The sequence below is a fragment of the Numida meleagris genome, chromosome Z, assembly GCF_002078875.1.
Source record: "Numida meleagris isolate 19003 breed g44 Domestic line chromosome Z, NumMel1.0, whole genome shotgun sequence".
NCBI classification, from domain to species: Eukaryota; Metazoa; Chordata; class Aves; order Galliformes; family Numididae; genus Numida; species Numida meleagris.
Window position 1 is genome coordinate 2,098,032 of NC_034438.1, and position 24,622 is coordinate 2,122,653.

The 24,622-nt window shown below is 43.3% G+C and overlaps 1 protein-coding gene across 1 annotated transcript in view; it reads left to right on the forward strand.

The window, feature by feature from the left end:
* Positions 1-24,622, forward strand: part of LOXHD1 (lipoxygenase homology domains 1) — a 106,284-nt gene that overhangs the window by 71,975 nt on the left and 9,687 nt on the right. The window contains exons 30-34 of the mRNA XM_021381571.1: positions 462-647; positions 2,928-3,055; positions 7,099-7,216; positions 12,405-12,582; positions 17,626-17,811. Of these exons, the coding sequence (XP_021237246.1) occupies positions 462-647; positions 2,928-3,055; positions 7,099-7,216; positions 12,405-12,582; positions 17,626-17,811 (796 nt within the window). The remainder of the gene's footprint in view (positions 1-461; positions 648-2,927; positions 3,056-7,098; positions 7,217-12,404; positions 12,583-17,625; positions 17,812-24,622) is intronic.

Genomic DNA, 24,622 nt, shown 5'->3' on the forward strand with positions numbered 1-24,622 from the left:
CTTTGGATTGTCACTTTTAAGTGTTGCTACAGCAACTGAAGGGTTTGGAAAGATGGAGAAATGTGTCTCCAGAGGTTAGCAGCGGGTTGACCACTGTCATTGACCACTGTCAATGGGGCAGAAGTAGTAAGAGGGTGGGTGTTTTTGTGTAGGTCAGTGCATTCCACCTACTTCACTGCCTCTTTGCTTACATTTGGGGATATCATCATCCTGCCTTCCTTCATGAGAGGCAGCAGGTGACCCAAGGTTCCCTGCCCAAATCAGCTACCATGCACATCGCTGTGTTGCCTGTTGAGCAGAAATGGCACAAATGGTTTCACAGCTCATCTGTTCCACTGGGGAAGTGGTTTGTGAGAAAGTGTACACAGTCAGCGCTCATCAGTGACCAAAGATAGCAATTCACACCTCTCCTCTAAGAAATTCCTGTTAACCAGCATGTGTTTTCTCTGTGACTCTCGTAGGTGGGACATGACGGTGCCACCCCTGAGAGTTGCTGGCTGGTGGAAGAGCTCACCATCGTTGTGCCCACCAAAGGTGTCATGTACAACTTTGTCTGTAAATGCTGGCTGGCCAGAGACAAAGGCGATGGTCTCACCTCACGAATCCTCAACATCCTGGATGCAGACTGTGTCAACGTGGGCATCAAGGTAAGACCTCGGCTCGTCCTGTACCTACAACATGGAGCTGAGCTGATATAGGTCATGTGCCAGCAGTTCTCATGCTTTGATTTCTCCTTGTGGTTTGAGATTTTTTTTGAAGAGAGAGGTATTTTAATCTCTGCATCCTGTGACTACACATCCGCTATTCTAACCTGGAGTTGGGAAACATGAATTTGGTTAGAAATTAATAATCATCGGAAGTTGTTGGAACATGAAGGCATTTATAAGTTTGATCTTTGAAATGATTAACAGATTAAAGTTGAACAAGCAATGTAAAAAATATACAGTTCTTCCATTCAAACGTATGAAATTTGATATGAGGCGTGCTGTGCCGTATTTCAACCAAGCACAAAAAAAAAAGCTGAGAAAGCGGAGCTATGTTGAATTTCAAGATAAGATTTATAATAGAAATGTCTATCTGAATGGACAGGACAATAATGCTCTAATTAATACCTGTCTGGCTATTTTGAATACCTATAGTTATGTTTCTTTGTACACTGAGGTTACGCTTTCGAAGGACATTAATTTTTCTTTGTGCTGCTCTTGATCCCCAAGCTAAATATTTTCTCCTGAAATAGTTTGTTCCCCAGACACACAGAAGTGTGCAAACATTTTTAACAACTGCAAGGAATTTAACAAATCAGAGCAGGTTTCAGTGGTAGAAATTCCCTAAGAGGGAAATAAACTCCTTCAGATGAATGCTAAGGTTAAAACCTGATTGCTTTAAAACTTCGCTTCGGTTGTTTAACCTCCTGGATAAAGTCTGAAAACTCCAGTCAGTGATCTGATGATTTGCCTGTAGATTGAGATGGATGCTAATGAGGATTTTTCTTCGGTCTTCCTTTAAAAGCACAGTGCTGAATATTTATTTTCATAAGCATGCCACAGATAGACACATCTAACTAACATTTTTTTCTGTGATGTTGGGCCAGAAACTTGCTGAAAGGTTTGAAGGAAATCAGGAGAGATGTTTGAGATATGAAATCAGAAGTGCACATCTGACTTTCTGATCAGTCTCCTAGTTGAGGGGATTTGGGACTGTTCCTTCATAAATAGATGTAGTTTGAAATTGAGTTACTTGAGTTACTTCTTTTTTTTCTTCTTTTTTTCTTCTTTAATAGAGTTCAAAGAAGACTAATACTTTTAATAGCTTCAGGAAGTTCATGCTGTTTTATTTTGCTTTTGCTTGACTCTTGTACAGCCATATGTACCCATTTCAATTTAATTTTCTTCTTGGCTTGATATTTCCTCTTGTTTTAAATGGAGTACTTGCCTTCCCAAGTATAGAGGAAATAGTTAGTATCCATCACAGTCATTAAAAGCCTCTAACGTACTTGTAAAAGAGTTTTTCTTCTCCCACTTATAGCAAATAAGATGCTCTACTATGATTTAAACGTGTGGATGAATAAAAGATAGACAAGCTGCCGAATGAACATAAAAAATAAATTTTTCCATGATATTATTCCTTTGCATTATTGATTTACGCGGCATCTAAAATTCAGGCCAGTAAAACAAGCGAAACAGAACACCATCTGAAATATGTTCTGTTGGGGCTATTTTATTTTATTCTTTCTCCCCTTAAATCTAGAGGTCTTGTTACCACAGGTACAGTCCTGGAAGCATCTAAGTGGCCCAGAAGTCTTAAAGCCACTGACAGCCACTGGGACTTGCATGCTTTTGAAATGTTTTATTCTGAATCTTATTATTCACGTGCGAGGAGAAAAGAACAAAGTTAGGCTTACAAGGTGAAAATGATGCAGAGTAGCTTTCACAAATTGGCGTACCTTTAAAGTAGGAGATCTGGGAACACTCGGTTGGATGCAGCTCTGTGTGCCTCCTTGGGAAATAGGGGAGCTGCCTCTTTCTGTTGTACCAAGTGTTTAGATGTATACACTTTAACATGGTTAACCATGTTGGATGAAATGCTGCCCAGATGGACACCAAGCACTTGGGGAAACATTTTGCTGTTGACCCCCACTGTGCTCCAAGCACGTGCTTCTCATATCAGTTGTCCCTCCCTCTTGGAGTGCATGTAGGCTGAGAAAATCTGCCCCTCAAAATCCCAGATTATGCAAAGAGGAAGGTCCTGTAATAAATGTAATTCTCTGACTTTTACCTCCAAAAACAGTAGTATGGAGGAAATCCCAGAAACCATGTTGTAACCATTTCTTACAAAGAAGCAAAGCCTGTCTAGCCTTTTGCCCAGGGTTTTGAGTGGGTCAGGGACAGCTGTTTGAATGAGATGTCATTGTTTGCAACCCTCCCCAGATCCTCTACGAAGTCACAGTTGTGACTGGAGACATCGAAAGCGGTGGTACCGATGCTGGTATTTTCATGACTGTCTTTGGATCCAATGGGAACACTGAGGAGATGCAGCTGGAAAAAAATGGAGATAGGTATGGTAACTTTGTCAGTTTTGTTGCTTAGCAGTGGAGTGATCACATATTCTAGTATCAAGTCAAGATGTACTTGAAGCTTTGATCATGCTCCTTCTGAAGCTCATTGATTTTATTGGTCTTGAACTTGGGAGTGTTTTAAGTGTTACTGTTATGTATTTAGCAGAGTGGAGGAAAGATGCACGCTGTATACCTAGGGAAATAATCCTGTAGGCTTTTGTAGGAGTATTTTTTAACCAGTTCCTCAGCAGCTTTAAGAGAGAAACATTGCAAGCAGAAAGATGAGTGGTGAAGTCCTTCATCAACCCCAAGAGAAGCTGTGCATGTTTCAGGAAAACCACGGGTGCAATTTCTGTAGAATGAATCTTTTATGCAGAGTAAGTAACTTAATCTAGACATTACAGAATGGCTGTGATGAAAACCATTAGTAACTGTGAAATGAAGGAAAGACAAACCAACATGCCTGTGCCTGCCTTGTGAAGGTACTGACTCTGATCCATCTGCTCCTCCTTTCTTAGCTGGCCAGATGTGAGACAGCTTGCATCCTAAAGCAGCACAAGGGCTGCCAGAGTCTGGGCTATGGGGCTATGGAGCTTCTTGGCTTTGGATCCGTGCCATGCTGCTGCAACCACTCCATTTTGGAACCAGAGCTGCCTCGTCTGCAGCTGGCATGAAGGGGACATGTGATGGCATCTGTCTGGGCAGATATGGCCTTAGTGTGCAGAGAGATGGAAACAGGATGTGAGGTGCATGGAGTGCCACACTGCGCACTCTGATTTTGCTGAAGAGGTGAAATCTCATGTTTTCTGAGGCACAAACAGCTAACAAATGCTGTAACCCAAGTTTGACGCCAGCACTTCTGCAAGCCAAAAATCCCACATGCTACCCATCAATTTCCTAGAGCTTTCCTGTTCCTGACGCCTCCCGCAGCACAGAAAGCTTTGGCATGCTCAAAGATGAGCATGACACTAACCACCTTTTAGAGGCAGGCTTCGTTACGCTTAAGTTTAATTAGCAGATGACCTCTGAGCTTGATGTTCTCAACAAAGCAGAGTGTCAGGAGCACCGGAGCCTTTGGCCACATGGTTTGAGCCCAGCTTGCTGAGAGGTGACACTGGACTCTCCCCAGCCTCCGAGCAATGCATCTCCTCCATTACAGCCTTGGGTACCATGCACTGTGTAATTGAGGATAAGGCTCAAAGCACAGAGGTGTTTGCTGAGGGGATGTCATAGCAGAGCGGGTGTCTGGGCAAACGTGTTCATCTAGGCTTGAATCCTTTGTGTGTTTAGCTAGCAACAAGCCTTGTTTGCTCTGAGAGCAATGCAGCAGTGGCGCTGCTGATGGAAATCTCTGTGAGAAGCACAGCTGAGGCAAGCAGGCAGCCGGAGCTCTTGCTCCCCTACCAGAGACATCCAACACATAGGGCAGTGCACCTGGTTAGCAGCGTGTCCCAGAACCAGTAACATCCCCTTCCAAGACCCGGGGAAATCCCATGCTCATCTATCTGCCATTCTTTTAAACCCAGTATTCAGTTCTAATAGGTGGGAAAATAAACTGTGACTGCTCATTCTTAGAAGCAAAGCTGAGTTCACATCAGGGTCCATCAGCCAAAGCTCTCCAAAGGCACTGAGGCAGCTGCAGTCCCTCCAGAGAAGAAGTGCAGTTTTGCTCCTCGTGGCCAAGCAAGCAACATCCATAAACTGCATGGCCTGTAAAAAACATCAGATTTGTCTATATGAGTGGAGTGGTTAAACTCAACTATAAGGATATGGAAACTCAGTAAAGGAGTGCCACACAGTTTGTGAGGTGTTATTGCCCGGAATATCTTCTACCAGAATAAGACCTACAAAAGATGAAACTCTTGGTATAGAGAAGAAGGACACGCAAAAAACAGCAATTACTATGTTAATATTCCCAGCATATAGACATGTGCTGTTCTGTAGGGAGGTACTGGTTCACCTCTTACCAAATGGGTCAAAGGCACTTCATCTTCACGGGAACCATCCAGTGCCAATTCACTCACAGCAGCTTAGTGCATTATGAAGAGCTGTCTGCCTAACCTGTCACAGATTTAAGGCAATTTTAGCTACATTACTGTTATTGCCAAGACCTCTGGGCAATAGAAATATTTATAAGTGCGGACATGGTAGGAAAGCTTAATGAAATCCCTCAGATAAATGCTTCGGTGTCCTAGAAAAGGCAAGGTGCCAGACAGTTCCTCTCAGCACTTCTTTCCTTCTCAATTTTATTTTTGGGGGGCGAGTTCTGTTCACATTCGTATAAACTTGGGATTGAAAAGTGCTTTTGGGTTACCTGCTGTGTCCCTTTAGAAATTGTTTCCACGTCGTATAATGACTTCTTGGAAGTAACAGGTGAGTATCAGCCTTGCGGGAAGTTTCTTTTTGCAGCTTTCTAAGTAACAGTGATTGCAGGACCACGGGATAATTCAGGTTGGAAGGGTCACACCTTTTTTCTGGCACAGAAATAGGAATCAATCCAATCCAGGCACAAAAGCCCATTCTCTTTCGCACGATGAAACAAGCTGTCCTGGTATCCAGTACCACACAAAGACAAAGAACAGAGAGGGGAGTTTTTTTCAAGAGCTAACACCGCCCTTAATAACTGTGAACTGGGACCAGAACACCCTGTCCAAATGCCTCTGGGAGTGGAGGGGAAGCAGTGCTGGATGAAAACTGAGAGGCTCGAGCCAAGCCCTGTTGCTAACATCTGCAGCCATGCGGCTCAGATAATGGTGTGAGGATAATCACATTCATGCTGCAGGGTGTAATCTGAGCAGGGGTTGGTAAAAGAATGTTTTTCCTTTATGCTTTGGCACTATACAGCCGTAGGTGGCTGAGTACAGTGCCAGGGATGAGATAGCATCATTATGGCTTATCTGTTTTATGGTAGTGCCCACAGCTTGCAGAGCTCTCTCCAGATCTCTCAGAAGAGTCAGGTCCCACCTTGTTGCTTGCTCACGAGGGGATTTTTTTTTGCAAATGAGGAACTCAGCACAACTCAACAAGTGGCTGTGTTGGTGCTGGACAGATCCCTGCACGTGGCTGCCCTTCTCCTAGCTGGGGCTGTGTTTCCATCCCCATGCCTGCAGCCTGCAGCTGGTCTGCCAGAGTATTTGGGGCAAAGCTGGCAGATTCACTTATGCTAAACAGAATACTATTGAGCCTGAAGCAGCACAGGCACTGGAACAAGGGTTTCTTCCTGGCACCATTGATGTTATGAGGGAGGTAAGGTAGTGGCAGTCCTGGCCAGTGTGATATCTTCTTCAGGGAGCATATGTTAGCTGCTTTCCCCCTTTTCCTTCTTTCTGCTGATTGCTGTGGATGAGCAGTTCCCACACCTCCTGGTGCCTGTATACAGCAGCCAAGCATAGGGTAAGATGTTTGAAGTAGCATAATAAAATCCCGCCTCAGTTCTTGGCAAAGATGAGGCTGGCTTGCAAATCCAAATTCAGGAGGGATGTGTGGGATGGTCAGCTTGGTCCCCTCTCTAACACCATTTGTCTTCAGTTACTAGATGTGGGCTTTGGGCTGGCTAGCAATCACGTGGCTGTATTTAGCTGAGCTGCAGTTACTGCCTACCACCACAGCAAATGCAAAGTTATGTGATGCATCTTAGCAAAAGAAGATTAATCACAATTGCTTTGCCTTCCATTAGGGACGGGCTAAGGGCAAGCATGTGGGCAGCTGCCAGGGGGAAGGTGATGTGCAGAAACCTGATTGCTCTGGTTGCACATAGAATGGTAATGCACGGTGCAGGCTGCCTGGAACTTCTACAGGTACCTCATACGGGCTTGATTTTCCAGGGGAGGAGGAATCTCTGTCAAATCTGGGCCAGGATAGCTTGCCAAAAACACGGTAGCTGGTGATCACAGGGCAGGAGAGCTCAAGTCTCATAAAATGCACTCATAAACTTTTAACACGAGGCTTTTGGCAAAGCACGAGCTGCAGCACACGCAGAGGATCAGGTGTGTGATGACGTGGTGAGGCAGCAGGACACCGCCTTGGTCTTCCAATCCCTCCAGATTTGAGCGAGGCCAAGAGGACAGCTTCATCATGGAAATCGCCGATATCGCGCCCCTGAGGAAGATGAGGATCAGGACAGATGCGAAGGGGACGCGTCCAGACTGGTTCCTGGAGAGGGTAATGTGCTTTTCGTCATGCGTTGCTGTGCATCCTGCTTGTGTTAAGCCTCCTTGTGCTTGAGGAAGAGGAGAAAGGCTGTGAGCACTTGTCCACATAATTCATCCTTTCAGGCACGGCCTCATCTCCCTGCCTTTCCCTTTATCTAGCATGCAGGCAGATTTCTTTCTTTTCCTTTTAGTACAAGGAAAGTGTCATTTTCTTCCTGAGTTTTGAATACAGCGTGTAAAATGGCTCCAGCCACTTCTGTTGATTGTATTTTTCCCTGGTGTCATATCCTGCTAAAAAGCACGATACTTGCCTTAATCTTCCCTACCCAGCCACGAGCTCCATGCAAACAGCACTTTCGTTTGGGTGCACAGTGTAGTTTCTTTGTTACGGGCCTGATAATTGTATTTCTAAGATAGAGATAGAGTGGCATGCCAATTCCCCACCATCAGATGTCACTGAGGGAGGAGGGCTGCTCTGCCAAGCTTATTTAGCATGCTGTTTCTGGAGGAGATATCCTGCTGGATTTCTATAACTAAACTTCTCAATAAGAATAGGGAAAGACCCAGTGGCTCAACCCGTGACCTCAGCTCCTTTATCCTTTTGACTAGTCTGAAGCTATCCTTCATTTTCCCATAAATAATGTGTTTCTAAACACTGATCCTAGGAGGCCACTAGTTTCCAGTCCAGCGATGAACCACTGTTCACCTACCATGGTCTACAAAGCTTCACTCCAGTGCGCTACTTTCTTATACTTCTAACTTTTTTCATAGCAGCTTTCCAAAGCATTAGACCTTCAGCATATGTCTTCCAAATAGATGCCACAGATGCACAATTTTTCTCCCTGTGCCTGAGGAATAACTCAGTCTGTTCTCTGCTTTGATTCAGTCATCGTGGTCAATCTCTCTTCGCCACTTCCCCTGAAACTTCCCCTGAGTTTTATAGATTGTATTCATATAAAATGAAATCATGTAAAGCTTATTCATGCAGACACATTCCAGACCTCACAGCCATGAATCAGCAGTAGCTCAAAGGCAAGGACAGCACTGCCAGTGCAGGTAGCACATCCCCGTGTTCCTCTCACCACCTTCATCCAAGCCATTCTAGCACTCAGCCTGCTGGACCGTCCCACCCACAGCAAGGCTTTCAGAGAGATGTGGACAAAAGGGGCTCTCACTTGGACACAGCTGATGGATTTATTGCCCTCGTGGCTGTGCAGAAGCAACAGGTGGACCATGTATGCAACTTTGTGGGAAACACCTTTTAAAGGCTTCGAAAGCTGTACCCATAGTTCCTGTTTTTCCTAGAGAAATAGAGGATCTCCTAGTGATGCGTATATCCACATCCATAGTGATATGCAGAGAACTTTATTTGTTAGTTTTCATTCCCACCTTCCCTTCAAAGGTAAACACGACATTTGCATTGCAGGCAGTGGAGCTGGGACGGGAGTGCTCCGGCGGAGGAGAGGAAGGATTTGTGTTCTCTGATTTGTATTCCAGCCTTGAAAACTTATGTCGCTTGGTGTGACATGAAAACTGATCTGAGCCCATTTCCATTTCTGTCAAAAGTGCATATTAAAGCTGCATAATGAAATACTTGTGGGGGTAGTGCTAAACTCTCAGACAGATGGTTCACAGTTAGTGCTAACTAGCACAATGAAATGAGAAGCTAGATTAAGCCATCAACCCCCTAATTAACCATTTGTTGCTCCATTTATTTACAAAATATTCTCCGTTTTCTTGTTCTATTAAAATAACAATGAATGATCTTTTCAATTCTCTTTAGTCTTTTTGCACACTGTTTGCTGCCCATAACTTATACTGCTTTTAGTTTACCAGAAATTCAAGTGCATAAATACCAATTAAAATGCATCAGTTATCAATGATGTTGCACACTGCCGAAAGATTCAATTTACAAGAAGGGAGCAGACTTTTTTTTTTCTATCTAGATTAAATACATTGATATTTCATTCAGAATTGCAGTAAAGCAACAGACTTGGAGCCAAAGACTCAAACGGCACCAGAAGTGGAAATAAGATTTCAGTGCTGGTGCTTAACGACGAGAGGGAACAAAATTTGATCAGTGATGTGTTGGGGTAGAGTGAATATTATTGCTTATTCTATTATTGCTATTGCTAGGTGTATCTGTCCACCCCTGTACAGTATTTTATAGATGTGGTACCCCACTTTGCAAGCAGAAAACCCACTTGTCCAAATGTGGTTGAATTCAACCCAAAAGTTTGAATCCTACAGAGCTGGTTCCCCAGGAATTTTAATGCAATGCAATTCATGCTGTCAAAGCCAGGGAGATAAGAAGCTGCCTTAATGAAACTTTAATTGCGTTGAATTCAAACAAATAATCCTGGATATGGGACTTTGTCTTTATCCTTTTTCCTTTATATGAAGGAGCTTAAGAGAATTTGAGACAATGCATAATAGCTGAAGATGATTGTCACTCTTTGCCACAGAGCATTTTGTTTTACAGTTAGAAGACCCTGTTTTTAAATGAAACTAATGACATGCAACAAAACCATAAAAAAGTGTGGCTGAGTCTTTAGAGATGAAATCAAGAATGTACTTGTATTGGCGTTAGTAGGGTGTGAACCCCTGGGGAGCTTGTTTGATACTGCAGCTTGGAGAAGGCTGTCTGGAGGTAAATCAGATGAATGGACACGTCAGACCTTCCTGTTGCAGCTGTAGATGTCCCTGTATACTGCAGCTGTTTTGGACCAGATGACATGTAATGGTCCCTTCCAACTCAAACCATACTGTGATTCCACGATGTACAGCACACTATTAATTTCGAGCTCCTGTCTTGAAGTTCCTGGCAGCTACAATATTTGCTCAGCTACAAAGAAAATTATCAACGTCTTATTCTTAAATACGGCTCCCACCTTTTCTTTTCATTTTTATAGCCATTCCACAGCCCATTGAAAAACCATGTATAATTAGTGATAATATTTTGCCTTAAAAGCATGCAGGATGTCCATGGTGAGTTTAGGTATCCTAAAAAATAACTTCTGTGCAGTATGAAGAAGCAGTCTCACTTCTAAGCAACATCTCAGTCTTCTGTGGAACAGACAGAAAGCAAAATCACCCCCAGCTCAGCTCCCTGAGATTACTTTTTTGATCCAAAACACAGTTCTGAAAGTGCCCCTTCTCCCACACTATCTAGGCCTCCTGTAATCAGCATGGAGGTGCATGTGAGAGGGAGAGGTGCCTTGAATTACATAGAATCACGGAATGTTGAGTTGGAAGGGACCTTAAAGTCCATCAATTTCCAACCTTCTTCCATAGGCTGGTATTGTAGTACCTGCTTAGCATCAGGGAATGGCCACAAATCGTGCCAGGTGAGATTCAGGTTGGATGTTAGGAACGATTTCTTCTCTGAAAGAGCACTGAGGCGCTGGAATGGGCTGCCCAAGGAGGTGGTGGAGTCACTGTCCCTGAAAGTGTTCAAGAAACATTTCAACGTTGTACTAAGGAATATGGTTTAATGGGATATATTGGTGATAGGTGAACAGCTGGACTGGATGATCTTGGGAGTCTTTTCCAACCTTGGTGATTCTCTGATTTTATGATTCTCTGATCAGGCAGAGAGAAAATAGAACCATGCAGAGCACAAACAGCACCGCTACTGCTTCAGCTTCGGGGCATCCATTGCCATCTTTAAAACCATTCCTTATAACCCGGAGCAGTACCTTCTTCTTTTGAACTGCTGAAGGCTGCAGTGAAGCTCAGCTGGGGTCAACAGAAGGGCATAGACCGGGATACATGCCGTTTGAAGACAGAATTTGAGAATTTTGTTATGTTTCTTAGTCTGATATACAAGAGAACAACAGGTCACATAGATAGTCAGGGGGTGAACTGTATGGCATGGTAGGAGAGACTGAGGTAACTCCAGCTTTTAAGCCTGGAGAAAAAAAGGTAAAGGGATAATCTAATTGCAGTCTCCTGCAACTTGAAGGGAGGCTGCAGACAGAACCCAGCCTCTTCTCAGAGGTGGGTGGTGAAAGCGTGTGAAACCAGGTATGCAAGTTGCAGAAGGAAAAATCCTGATTGGATGTAAGGAGGGAAATCTTCACATCAAGAGTTATGCAGCTCTGTGATGTGGGAAACCTCTACACTTGATTTTCAAAACTCAATTATACATGGCCTTGCATTTAGGTCTACTAGGAGCAGCAAGGGTGACTAAACACCGCCGTGAATCTCTTTTAACTTAACTCACCACCATTCCATGATTCTTCCTATCATCTGAGCTCTTGATTCCATGACCCTAGCAGAGATGTGCATTGTTTCTTGATGCACTGCTTCACTTGGGTATGGTCTTTTTGTTTCTGCTAGATGGTAACACAAATGGTAGCTTGCAGCCCTATCTCCTCCCTTCCCTCCAAATCCCCCAGTTTAGTGACAATGCACTCTCAGATTCTTGCTGTAGGCAAGTGCAACACCTTCTTCTCAGTAGACTGATGCTCTGCTGAAACCCATTTTGAACAGGGAAAAGCTCAAACATTGCATGTGGAAAGGTGGGTATTTTATTTGCTATTTACTGGAGTAACTCTCATTCCTGTTCTAAATAGGTTCTTATTCTGTTCTTAACACCACAGCATCTGAGATCCTTCCACTGACACATGAGACAGTATGAGTAATATCTGTTGTGTGTTGCTTGTTCTGTCACTTTTTCACAGAGGGAAAAACATGTGGAGCCTTAAGTTCTGCTGGCCTAATTTTGTCTTGTGTGTTTCTTTAATTTGTTTGGGGTTGGTCTGCAATTCTCTTCAATGATTACTGTGGATTTGCACTGAAGAGATGGGTGAAGGAAAGATAGTATGCACTCCAGGAGAATGAATATGGCTTTTAATAATTCTTTTTTTCCTTCTTCCTTGGAGTTAATACCACACAGGCATCCAGAAAGGGTCTGGCTTTCATAGAAAACAGCTTTGTCCATGTCAGAAGAGCAAATTTTTTCCTATGCTTTACTCCGTGCATGAGAAAGTCCAATACTTTGACGACTGTTTCTCTTGACTGCTCAACACAGAAAATATTGTCTGTGGGGGACAGCTCAAAAGAGCTCAGTGCAGATTTTCAACCAATGACCAAACTCTACCCATGTTACACCATGCTGTGCAGTTCATAAGTTTAATCTCCGTGCCCCTTCAAACTGTATCTGATACTTTTTCTTTCATTATATCTCTTCACAGATAGTCATGAGGAACCTGACTAATCAAGAAGTGGCCACATTTACGTATGGTGATTGGCTGTCAAAGGTGAAAAATGCCAAGGGAAGTCTTGTGTGTGAGATGCCAGCCATGATAAATGATGAGCAGATGATGGAGGACACAACTTACACTATTCAAGTTAAAACCAGTGATATTGGAGGTATGCCCATGGTGGATATTTTTTGACTTTTCTAGTATAAAGCTCAATTTTTAGCAATGGAAAACATCTCATAATTAATTTGAAATTATGTGGAAAAAAAACATAATCTAGTTCTACTGTGATGGAACACAGCAATTTTGTCTGTCTGCTCATCACAGCAGTGTTATTCTGTGGGACCCATTCTCTTCTAAGCAGTGGGCATGAAATATTTAGACACAAAGCCTATACTTGTCAGATCAGTGCTTCCTGTGAAGAAATCCTAACTAGAAACTATTTCCAGACAATGCTGAAATGGTCAGGAGCCTTCTTTTCCTTCTAGGTCCGGTCCATTGATTACATGGAATTAACAAATAGATTAATGTCAACCCAGGAACTTGTGGGCTCTGGGTTTTTTGTTGGCACTACCTGCTTTGTCCAAAGAGGACAACAATAATTCACCCTCCTTTTTAAAATGTTTTGAGACCACTCATCTCAAGCAGCAAAATAACAACCCTAATTGCAAAAAGAAGAGGTAAAGTCTGCATGGCTTCAGGAGCCAAGAAATGGGATGTCTATGTCATTTCTTGGGATCATTGCCTCTTTTCATGAGAACTTCTGTCAGGTTGCTGAATGAAAGCTACAGCCACATACACAACTGCCTCATGCCAGATTGAGGCACATCACACATTACCTCACCCTGACTTTTTCTAGAATACTGACCTTGCAAGGGGATTCTGCCACACCAGTGCTCATGTCACCTTCTGATCTCTACTTGTCTCTATTTTTATTCTTTTTTTTTATTTATTTACCAGTAGTAATTTATGCAGCTTCTGAGGTCTGAACTGAGAATATCAAAATTCTCCTGGCAACGTGTCTTAGTGCTGCCTCACCATTTTTCATCTATCTAGCTGCTCTGCCTGCTGTTCGTCTGAGAAATGCAGTGAAATGCTGAAGACAAAAGGGAGAGAAGATTTGTTTATCTGTCTGGCAATCCACCTAATATAATGGTAGATCTTTCTATGACCTTTTTATGAAATTCAGGCCCATCTCACAAAGGCAATAGAAATGGAAACGAGAGGAGAATGGGAGATGACAGCAACGGGAGACAGTTCTGCCCTTCTCATTGAATGAGAGATGAAGGGTATTAATGATGAAGCATTTTATTTCATTATGAGCAGTGACAACCAGTAGGAAGGAGCAGATTACGGAGAGGTTTCAGAGAGTCTGTTTGTGATTAGATCATACAGAGCACTGACATCATTCTGAACTTTATCCAGCTTATCTAAAGAGGGGACAAGTCATGAACCATCTCTCGTCTTTCATCTTTTTGTATTCCATGATTACTCCTGGTTGAACCAATTGAGGAAAAAGACCTTCTATCCTTGACAGTTAGTTAGTGTAAACATGTTATATCATCTCCTGCCACACTATATATTGTCGAGGGACAGCACCACTCCACTGTGAATAGAATCAACCATGTTTATTCCTAGGTATAAGGGTTTTCTCTGCAATAGCTTTCAACTGCCCCATCCATCAGAGGCAATGGAAAGAAAGAAAACACGGGGTAGGATTTATCTCACCTATTTGTCGTTTCAAAAATTATGGTCCTAACTCCTTCAAGGCTAAATTCTGCATGGTCAATTCATGCAGGACTGATGTCCTAACCAGTGGGATGGAGCATTCTCTGGAGCATCCCTCTCCCTCACTCTCCATCAGGTTTAGATACAATCAAGACTAGTAAGCTAGACTAGACAGATAAAGTGAGAGAAAATGAATCCCACCAAAATTGTCATACAGCAGTCATTTCTTCTCCATACTGCACATAATAGCAGTCCCATTTCATTTTTTCCTTTGAAAAAATTGAGTTACAGTTTGGCTTTTCAGAAGTAATTCAGCTTGGATGTTCGTATAACATACAGAATTGTGGAGGAGGAAAAGCTCCTCCTGGAAGCAGACAGACTTCTCTCTTTCCCAGTTCAAAGGCCACCAGCTGTAACTCTGATGGCAGCTCTCAGAATACATACAGAGAAAGGGAGAACTCGTTGCAGCAGATCCATCCCAAGTCAGATGGAGATTCTTTGGCTTAAACCAAGACCTGGATTTACTTTCCATCTTGTAAGAGAAGTAAAGAATGCGATCATTTTCTTCAAGGGATGACCTACAGACATGGCTTCAGTGGATTCAGAGCATGTGATGGTGCTTTCTGTGATAATAATAGACCTTTGCCTTTTGATTTCAGTCTACACTTTTTTTCTGTGTTCTATAAGCAAGCATCACACACATGGTATTGCAATAAAGATTGAGAAAGAATAAACACTGCTTTCACATTTTCCAAGAATTAACGAAGCAGGAGGTTTTTATCTCTGCTGTTAAAAGATTAATTAGTATGTTGTCAGCTCAGCTACAGCCTACAAATTACATAATTTAATACAGTTGTTGTCAGTTCCAAGTGCTGTATCCAAGTTTCTGTTAAGACAAAAGAGGGACATTCTTTGGCCTCAGAAGGCTATGACTCAAATCCTCTTGGTCAAAAATGATGCAGCTGCTCAATCATAAAATCATAGACCCTCCTATTGGAAGAGGCCTCATGCAGCTTTCTCCTCAATGGACTACTGCCAGCACTAGATCAGATTGGCCAGTGTGGATCTTGGACACTTCCAATACAGTGTTGCCATGACCTCCTCAGGTACCAGTTCCAGACCTGAACAATTTTAGCAAGAAAGATTCTTATCCAAATCTCCAACCGGAACCTCCACAGCTCCAAAATGTGGCTGTGGCTCTTTGGGGTGTCTGACATATACATGCTCAGCTTGTGACCCTCTAATCACTGTCAATCCCTATCCGTACTCACAGGTGTCCTTGATCACCCGTGACAGCTCATTTCCTTTGGCCTCAACTCACAGCCATGTGCCCCAGCACCTTTCCATTTTGGCAACCATCTGATGGGCTCTCCCTGTTGTCCCTCCTCCCCCTTAACCTGAAGAATCAAAATGGCACGATGGCCCAAGTAGAGACCCCTCAGTGCTGATCAAGGAGCTTAAGATGTTCCCTCCAGCTGCTCGTCACCCTTCTCCTGCTGTAGCCCAATATGTGGCTTGCACTGAACACTGAGAACTTGCTGTTAGATCAAGCTCATCCTGAGTATGAATGTTGCTGCTATAACTTTTGGATCCTCTTCAACTTCACTCCCCCTCCATGTGCCGAGGTTATCCTAACCCACATGCAGAACTTCGCATTTCTCCTTGCTGAACTTGATGAGATCTCTGCTTGCCCAGTCCTCAAGTTTCTCGGTGTTGATCTGGATTGGAGTTCTGTCATTCAATGTGCTGCTCACTCCCATGGATTTAACATTATCTGCAAATCTGCTGAGGATGCAGTGTCATTTTTTAGGGTGTTGATGATGAAGTGGTGTGGACACCAGCATCAACCCCTGAGCCACTGCACTCATTGCCAGCTAAGGCCTATGCAACAGCACTGCCTTCATCCCTTCATCTGTCAATTTTTCTTACAGTTCTTAAGTGTACATAACAGTTTCCTGGATTAAAAAGTAAAAAATAAATAAAATAAAATAAAAAATAAAAAGAAGGGTTGGGGAGGAGAGAGGGACCCAAATAGGTGAATTGATTCAGCAGTTTCTGTTCTTTTCTTTTCCATCTTCTGCTAATTGCCTGCAAGAGAAATGTCACGGCATGAGGCCTCCATAAGGTTCTTCCTGCCAGGAAGTTTTTGCTAAGAAACAGTTGGTTCTGTGCTTTTTGAGACCTTGCATTAATTGGAAGCCTCCTCCATGCAAGGAAATGGAATCTAGTTTGCTTTGTTCCTCACCTCAGCAGGCTTTAGGGTCATAAAAGGTGCTGCCAGATGAGCTGCCCGAATCCCTGATCCTTCTTCTTCCTTCCTAAGTCCTTCCCAGGGAACAGCTGAAAATTAACGCCAGTTTAACATAGGCAATTTTTCACTCGGACAATGTAGCTTTACCTGTTCTCTGTATGGCTCTTTTCCTTCTTATTTTTTCCTTCTTTTACCCTTCTTTTAGCATTTTCTTCAATCGTATAAAAAAAGTGGTGATTTTTTCCTAACTTATACATTCACATAATTGTCCTGAGGAAGAGATGGCTTTCTCTGAAAGTTTTGAGCTCTCCTGACTTTGTCTCTGCACAGTGTTTTGAATGGAGCTGTGGGAAATACCGTCTGTGTGCCCAAAGAGGATTTATGACGCTGATGTGTAAGGAATGGCTTGGCAGGCACTTAGGAGCTCTCAAAGCAGGGATATCCAACCAAGGGCAGCAGATGATGAGTTTCTCTGAAAGCCAGTTTTGGGTTTGATTACCTCATTTTTATTTGTCAAAATTTAAGAGCCTCAGTTCTGACAGAGCAATGAATATCTTCCCATGTGGAGACAAATTTCTCTCTGTGAATCTGCTTTCTTATGATGGCATCAAAAAGTAAAAAGAAATAGGATGGTAGTTCATGTTTTTGGCCAAATTTTAAATAGTGCCCTATAAAACTGCGGTAATGCCTTCACTAAAATTTTGATAAGTTCATTATAGGTGATGGTGTAGCCTTGAACTCTCAAAAAATCATGAAATTTGACTGCATATATCTTTTCTTCTGCAAAATATGGACAGTAATGGACATATGAATTACAGTATCAGGTAATAAATACTAACTTAGAAGTGCAACTTTTCCAAGCGTGTACATGAGGAGGGCTGGAAGTTGGTGGGTCCTACAGTTGTGTGAAAAAAAAGCATATTTCCTTTGATTCAACTTGATGAATATTCTGAGAAATGGGAACATAGAAGGAAGGCTTGTGGGAAAGGGAGAATGGATGCAGGATGTCACAGCATTTTGGCTGATAGTCTGTATTTTGCTTTCAAATCCGTTAGGAGCAAATATTCATGCTGATAACAGCACAGTCTCCATACCTTGAATGCAAGTTGAAGTGTTCCAGTTGTGTTTGTGTTCCAGCCACCTTTGGTGCCTCCATTTCTGGGCATTTGGAGGTTGTTGCCAGCCCTGCATGGCAGGGCATCTCCTGACCACATGCCTTGATATCTGTTCCAGGAGCTGGCACCGATGCCAACGTGTCCTTGATTCTGTTTGGGGAGAATGGGGACAGCGGGACTCTTGCTCTGAAGGAGTCCAACAAGTCTAACAAGTTTGAGCGGAACCAGATGGATGAATTCAACTTCCCTGACATGCTGAGCCTGGGAGATCTCTGCAAAGTGCGAATATGGCATGACAACAAAGGTCAGAGCAGTGAGGTGTGGGGTGGAGAGGACATCCCCCTCTGTGGCCATGGGGCAGGTTGAGGACAATTCCCAGCTCTGCTGCAGACTGAATAACCTAAGGATCACACTGGGACCTTGTGGTCCAGCTTCTCTAAACGCTCTCCCTTCGTTCAAGAGATTCAGTGGGTTGATGGTTGGATTTAATGATCTTTGTTGCCTTTTCCAATCCTAATGGTTGTGTGAGAGGGCATGGTGGTGATGGGTTGATGGTTGGACTTGATGCTCACAGTTGTCTTTTCCAACCTTAATGATTCTATGATTCTATGATTCTATCCTTGTGTGCTGCTGTATGTTCTGCTCCAGTGTGTCTCCAGTTCAGCCAGTTCTGCAGCATAATGATATCTCCTCCAAAGCACAGGCATACCAACACAGCAGCTCTATTAATGAAATAGTTTTGTCACAGGCCGCTGTGGCACCTTCCTAGCAATTTAAACAGCCTGACGCTGACGCACAGGGTAATGCAGCCTGGCATAGCATGGTGAGCTGCAGAAGATAGAAATGAAGATCTGTGTCTGTCTTTATTAAAATCAATGCATCATGCAGAGGGTGTGCAGAGCCCTGCCGAGAGATGCTGACATTTCCCTGCTGCTGGACACCCGAACTGGTTTCATAAGCAGCAGCAGCAGCACTCAGTACCAACGTCACAGTCATTTGTGCTGTTATTCAGGTCCCAGACAGCATCTTGTAGCAAACACACCCACTGCACTGCTATGATGACACCTTTCATCCCTGCCCATCTAACTTCTTCAGCTGAAGGGGATGATTCTGCAGTAGCAATGAATGCATTGCTTGTGGAAGGCCCTTGCTGCAGCTCAGACACAAAGCTTGATGGCTCCCAGAGACCCATGGTCTGGTTATAACTTGGTGGTTGGAGAGCTGATTTTATCTGAATTTAGTTGCCAAAACACTTGCTCTTTGAATAGTTTGTTGAGATGCTGAAATGGAAAGGGCTATCAGAAATACCCACTAGAGTTTTAGCTCAGCAAGCAGGCATCCCTGCAGTCGCAGATGTGGTTTGGGTGTTATTTTGAGAGCAGCAAGAAATCAGCATGGACTTGCAGATTCCTCTTTAAATATATTAGCAGTAAAATTGTCTACAGAGAGCATTTTCCTTAGGAGACCTCGTGGCTCCCCAGTGATTTGTCAAGCAAACGGAACAAAGCATGCCCACCAGATCAGAGCTGGTCTTCAGGGCTCAGGCATGGGAACGGACACAGGAGGCAAGAACCAGGTCAGACCAAGGGTCTGCCAAGCCTAGCAGCTGTTTCCAACAGCAGCCATCATTGGGTGCCTGAGGAAGAGAAGGAATTGAGCGAGCGCAATTGTGTAATCCTGCTTCATCCTCTGCATCTCACTACACATAGCTCAGGGCACCTCCTAAGCTGGATATCATTTTTGTCTGTTAAGTAACTTGCAGTGAATTTGCTCATTGAAGGGATTGTTCAGACTCTCCAGCAGACATTCAGCACCCATGGCATCCCATGGCCTTGAGTCCAGTGCTTCATGACGAGCAACTCCTGTTTATCTTGCATCACTGCATTTTCCTTCTTGAACAAGCGATCATGCTTAGAATGAATAGTAGAATGTCTTCAGCTGGTAGGGACTGTAGAGATCATCGTGTTCCAAATCCCCTCCCATGGGCAGGTGTTCACCTTCTCCATGCCACTGTTGGTTTTATTGATCTAGGTTGGGGAGAAACCACTATGCACCTGAACTACTGTAAATGCTATCTGCATGCTGTTGGTTGGTGGAGAAGGGCAACAGAGCTTACTCTAGGCCAAGCAGTAAATTGCTTCAACTGATTTAATTTTGTATGTGGTAGAACATGTAGCCAGATAGTCACTACAAGCCAGGTAAAACAGTAAATCATGTGTGCAGAACCTGAGAAAAATAGCTTGTCTTTATAAAAAATACACACTGCAACTTCATATTCTCTTTCCTTATTTCTCTGAAATCACTGCTTTCCATTTATAAAAAATAGTGCGTAGGGTTTTCCCACGCCAAGCTGACTGTAGGGTTATGCCTTGGACAAACAACGTGCTAAGGATTTGCTCAGCATAAATGTAGTTGCTTTCCCCTTCAGTAAGAAGAACAACTATAGTTTAAGTCATAACATATGTTGTCTTCATTGTTCTTGCGTTAGTCATGTGCAAGGCATATCCTATCTACAGCTTCACACAATGAAGCATGACAGTTTGTTGGGTGGGTAGGGTATTTATTACTGCTAGGATTCCAGGCTGTAGCTGTTCTTTACGTACATGCTATCCCTATATGTATTTTTTATAGATTGGCTTTGTCAGTGGTTAGAAATTCCTGGCTTATTTATTTTGGAAGGAAAAAGTGAGGTCAGGGGCCAAGGGTCATGTATGGTTTTCATCAGATGCTTGGGGGACTTTGGGTATTAAAGAGAAACGTGCTGTTATTTACCATTAGTTTCAAGCATCAGATTCTGCTCATTCTTTCCTTACTAATTTTCTCCATTTGGAACTATGTGGTTCTCTGCCAACTCTCTGTAGGAAACTCAGCCTCGTAGTGGACCACTCCATTGCCCCTCACATGCTGAATCTTGAAACATGGATGATGTTCTTTCCCTAAATTTCTTGATAATTAGCATTAATGGCAGCATAAACCTGGTTTTACTCCGGTGTTATCCCATGGGCTGCTTAAGAGATCAGCTAACCAAAAGGTCTTCTTTTTCTTTCAAACATAACCTGGTCCCCATTTGGGGGTAACATACGTTTAAATGACTTGCCCAGTGTGGTGGCATTGCCATGAAACCCAGCTCAGCACCCACCCCCATGAGCAGAGTTTTTCTGCAGTGGATTTGCTACCTGTTCAAATTCCCCTTTCGTTTATCATTTCACTGAGATTTGACTGTACCAGGGTGTTCACAGTTGAAGAGGCAATAATTGCAATGGCAAAGACTGTCAGAAGGTCTTTAAAACACAAACACTGTTTGTCTTCTCTGGAAAAATATGTCAGAACGCTGGCTTTATAGTCCCACTTTAATGCTTCTAATGTCATCTTCCCCACCAAAACCACCACGTGGCATCTCCGTATGAGAAATAAAGCACAAGAGAAGCCCCCATCCAATCCTCTGACTTCAGTAGAACTGAGCAGGGGGAAGGTCAGTGCTTATTTACGAACAGGCAGTTCAGAGACTTTGCAACTGCATTTTCAAGGAACTTGTTCCTGACTTTTCAGATGCTCAGAGCTCACCAGCAAGTGCCTGGTGACAATGAGCTGATGAGAACGAATTTTAGCTTTGTTTTGCTTCACATCTTTTTATCCTGCCCCTGTTCACTTTGAGATACTGACGTTCAATCTAATATATTTAGAATTCCTGAGCAAATGTAATTGCCTCCAGACTCCCCATCTCCTGATCTCAGATAGGCACTATGTATTTTCTCATATCTCCATTCATTTACTTCTACATTTATGCAAGATCAGTATCAGTGGGTCTGTAGAAATGCTGGCTTTCTAAATGTATTTATCTTTTTTTTCCTCTGATTTAAGGACTAAATCACCATTCTGGAAGAATGACTTAAAGTTTTGCAGTATCTCAGTAATGAAATTTTTTACCTATAAAACTTTTTTTTTCATTTTCTCTTTGTAACAGGGGGATGCGGGAAATCTGGATTTAGCTCCCTCATCTGCCTGAGTAGATTTGAACTCAGATGATAAACAGTCTTTCTAAAGTCATTAATTTCAGATTCTTGATTATCCCTGTTGCCATCAGCCAAGAGGAGCCAGGAACAGCCTAATTATGGACAAACCAGACTTCTCTGTGTTATTAGAGGAGCAAAGATGATAGAAGAAAATAGCCTGTTTGTGCAACCCAACTTCTTCGGCTCAACTGAGAACTTCTCCCAATTAGACCAGCTATGACATTGTCTGATTGAGTTTTAAATCGCCTTAATGCCCCACTGACTCCTTTTGGGTGCATCTTCGAAAAGAGAAAGTATCTTATTTGCCATTCTCAAGCTGGATGCAGTGCAGGAACATTGGTATGTCCGTGTTTTTCCTTTTCTTTCTCTGAAGGAACTGCCTTTTAAGGAGCAGAATTGAGGACCAGCTCAGAAATTGAGTGGGCCTTGCACTCACAGCACACTGCACATCCAGAGATATGTTTCTGCAATTCACAGACACGATTCCAAGCCTTTGGGGCACTGGTAGAGCATACATTATTAAAAGAAAACTAAATATCTGCTTTTCTGCCCTCTCTAAGGATTGGCTCAGCTATCAGACTTGGAAAGGTCATATTTAAGCCTTCCTTTCAGCACTTGCCTGCTCATTCATAAATCTGCTGGTCCACAGGGCAGATTTCCTGAATGGTTTCTGCTTTAAGTAAAAAGAAAAAGGAAGAGAAACAGATGCGTAAAGCTGCTTGAGGAGAGAAGACTGCCCCGTCTCCTTTCTCTGTTGATGGCTCAGTAGAGAGGATGACAACCTAAAACCCTGCCTCTTTCTGCATGGGTTGAAGTCAGACAAGGCATCATTTGGCACACAGGATGCAGACCCATGTAGGATGCCATCAGCTGAGATGTGGCTGCTCAGTCCTTCAGATTGCCATATCCACCCCTGGCCCTCAGGAGACCCCAGCACAGACTCTGCAGAGGCAGGTTCAGAATCCTTAAGAGTTGGAAGGGACCTTTAAGTGTTATCTAGTTTCTTCCTTACCGCGTGCTGTCTTATCACAGAAATATGCCACAATCATCGCAGCAGAAGCAGTAGACACAGCAGAAATCTCATAGCCCAGATTTGACACAAAATAAAGGACAAAAAAAAAAAAAAAAAAAAAAAAAAGGATTTAAGGAAACAAAACTCTCTAAGCAGACTTTTAGAGAGAAGGCAAATAGTTCAGTGTTGACCTTGTGCAGTCATTGGTTGCTTCCCAGTCTCCTGTAACCATTCACTGCACAGTGGAAGGAAGCCACCAGACCAGCTAGTAGCTATAAAAATACCAGTTTTGTAAAATCTTTTTGCTACAAGCCTCCCCTGCTTTTCTTGGTGACAAATTATCCTGCACCCTTATTAAATGCTTTTGCATCAAGTACGCTTCGATAAAACACAAAATATGCTTCAATCACAGGAATATTCTCTGAGAAACCATTATATCTTCACTCTGAGTTGTTACGTGTTGTTGCACTGGAGTAGTTTATCAGTAAGATGTGTTCTTGTTTGCTGTTGTTTTAATTTATTGCTGGGTTTGCCCTGATTCAAATCTAGCACTGAACACATTGCACAGGCAGCTCAGGAGGGGCGGCAGGAAATCTGTTTTCTAAAGCTGTCCCAAGTGTTAAGCATTTGCTTCATCAAAGGTTGTGAGAGGTTCTGCATTGCATGTCTGCTCTGATGAGAAACGTTGTGGTGTGAGCTACCGTGATCCTCAAGGAGAGATACACAAATGCATCTATTTTTATTCTGCCGCTGTCTTGCTGAATGACCTTGTGCAAATCACATCCCTCTGCCTCATTCTCAATTATGTAAATTAGGGATAAAAATTATTCACCTTCTTAAAGTGTTTTGAGGTGTACCAGTGCCAAGCTAGATGCTGTGACTTCAACAGCTCACAGTTAATGCTCCCTTCCTAGCAACCTGGCTCTCCAACTTTCTGGGTGACATCTCACGTGCTGGGGCTTAAGGATGGACAGCCAGCTAACCAGGCAGGGGATAAATAATGCCATAGGACACAAGGCCAATGAACTGCATTTGTAATGCTCATTACTTTGTGTTTCAGAGCGTGTGAAGAGCAAAAGGAAAAAGAATGTAGCTAGGAGATGAGCAGTGCTGGTTGTGGATGGCTGGGCAACAGCAGTTCTCTGCTGGTCCCTGTGCAGTCAATGTCCCAAGAAGAGCTTTTCTTTTACTCGTATGGGAACCTCACTGTCGGTAATGACAGCTGTCGTAGAATCATAGAATCACAGGCATTGGAAGGGACTTCCAGAGTTCATCGAGTCCAACCCCCTGCTACAGCAGGTTCCCTACAGAAGGTTGAGCAGGAAGACATCCAGGCAGATCTTGTATATCTCCAGAGAAAGTGACTCATAGTCAGTAGAACCAGAGAGGACTCAGCAGTGGTGTGTTCAGTTTTGGGTCCCTCCTACAAGAAGGATACCGAGACCATGGAGTGTGTCCAGAGAGGACCAACAAAGCTGATGAGGGATCCAAAGTGCACATGTTATGGGGAGAGGCTAAGGGAACTGAGATTGTTCCATCTGGAGAAGTGGAGGCTCAGGGGAGACCTTATCACTCTCTACAGCTGCCTGAAAGGAGGCTGAAGCAAGGTGGGAGTCAGCCTCTCCTCCCAGGTAAAAGCAATAGGACAAGAAGTAATGGCCCTAAGTTGTGCCAGGGAAGGTTCAGTTTGGATATTAGGAAAAATTTCTTCTCCAAAAAGGAGTAATGCACAGGCACAGGCTGCCCTGTATTCAGGAACTATGGAGATGTGGCACTTGGGGACATGGTCAGTGGGCACGATGGGGACAGGTTGGGGTTGAGCTTGGGGATCTTGGAGATCTTTTCCAACCTTCATGTTTCTATTATTGTCCTTGATCAACCTTATCAATCACTTCCAAAACCAAACCAAAGATGTGTTGCAAAAAAGAGAGAGGGTAGAGAGGAAAATCATTAAATATAGCCACAGAGGGGGGAGTTTCACTTCCATGGGCAGTATACCCCTGTCTGGATGTGATTATCTCTCTGATCTGTCAGTAGGGATTTGATCCCACCAGGTCCTATTTCACAAGGCTCATATTCACTACAGCGAG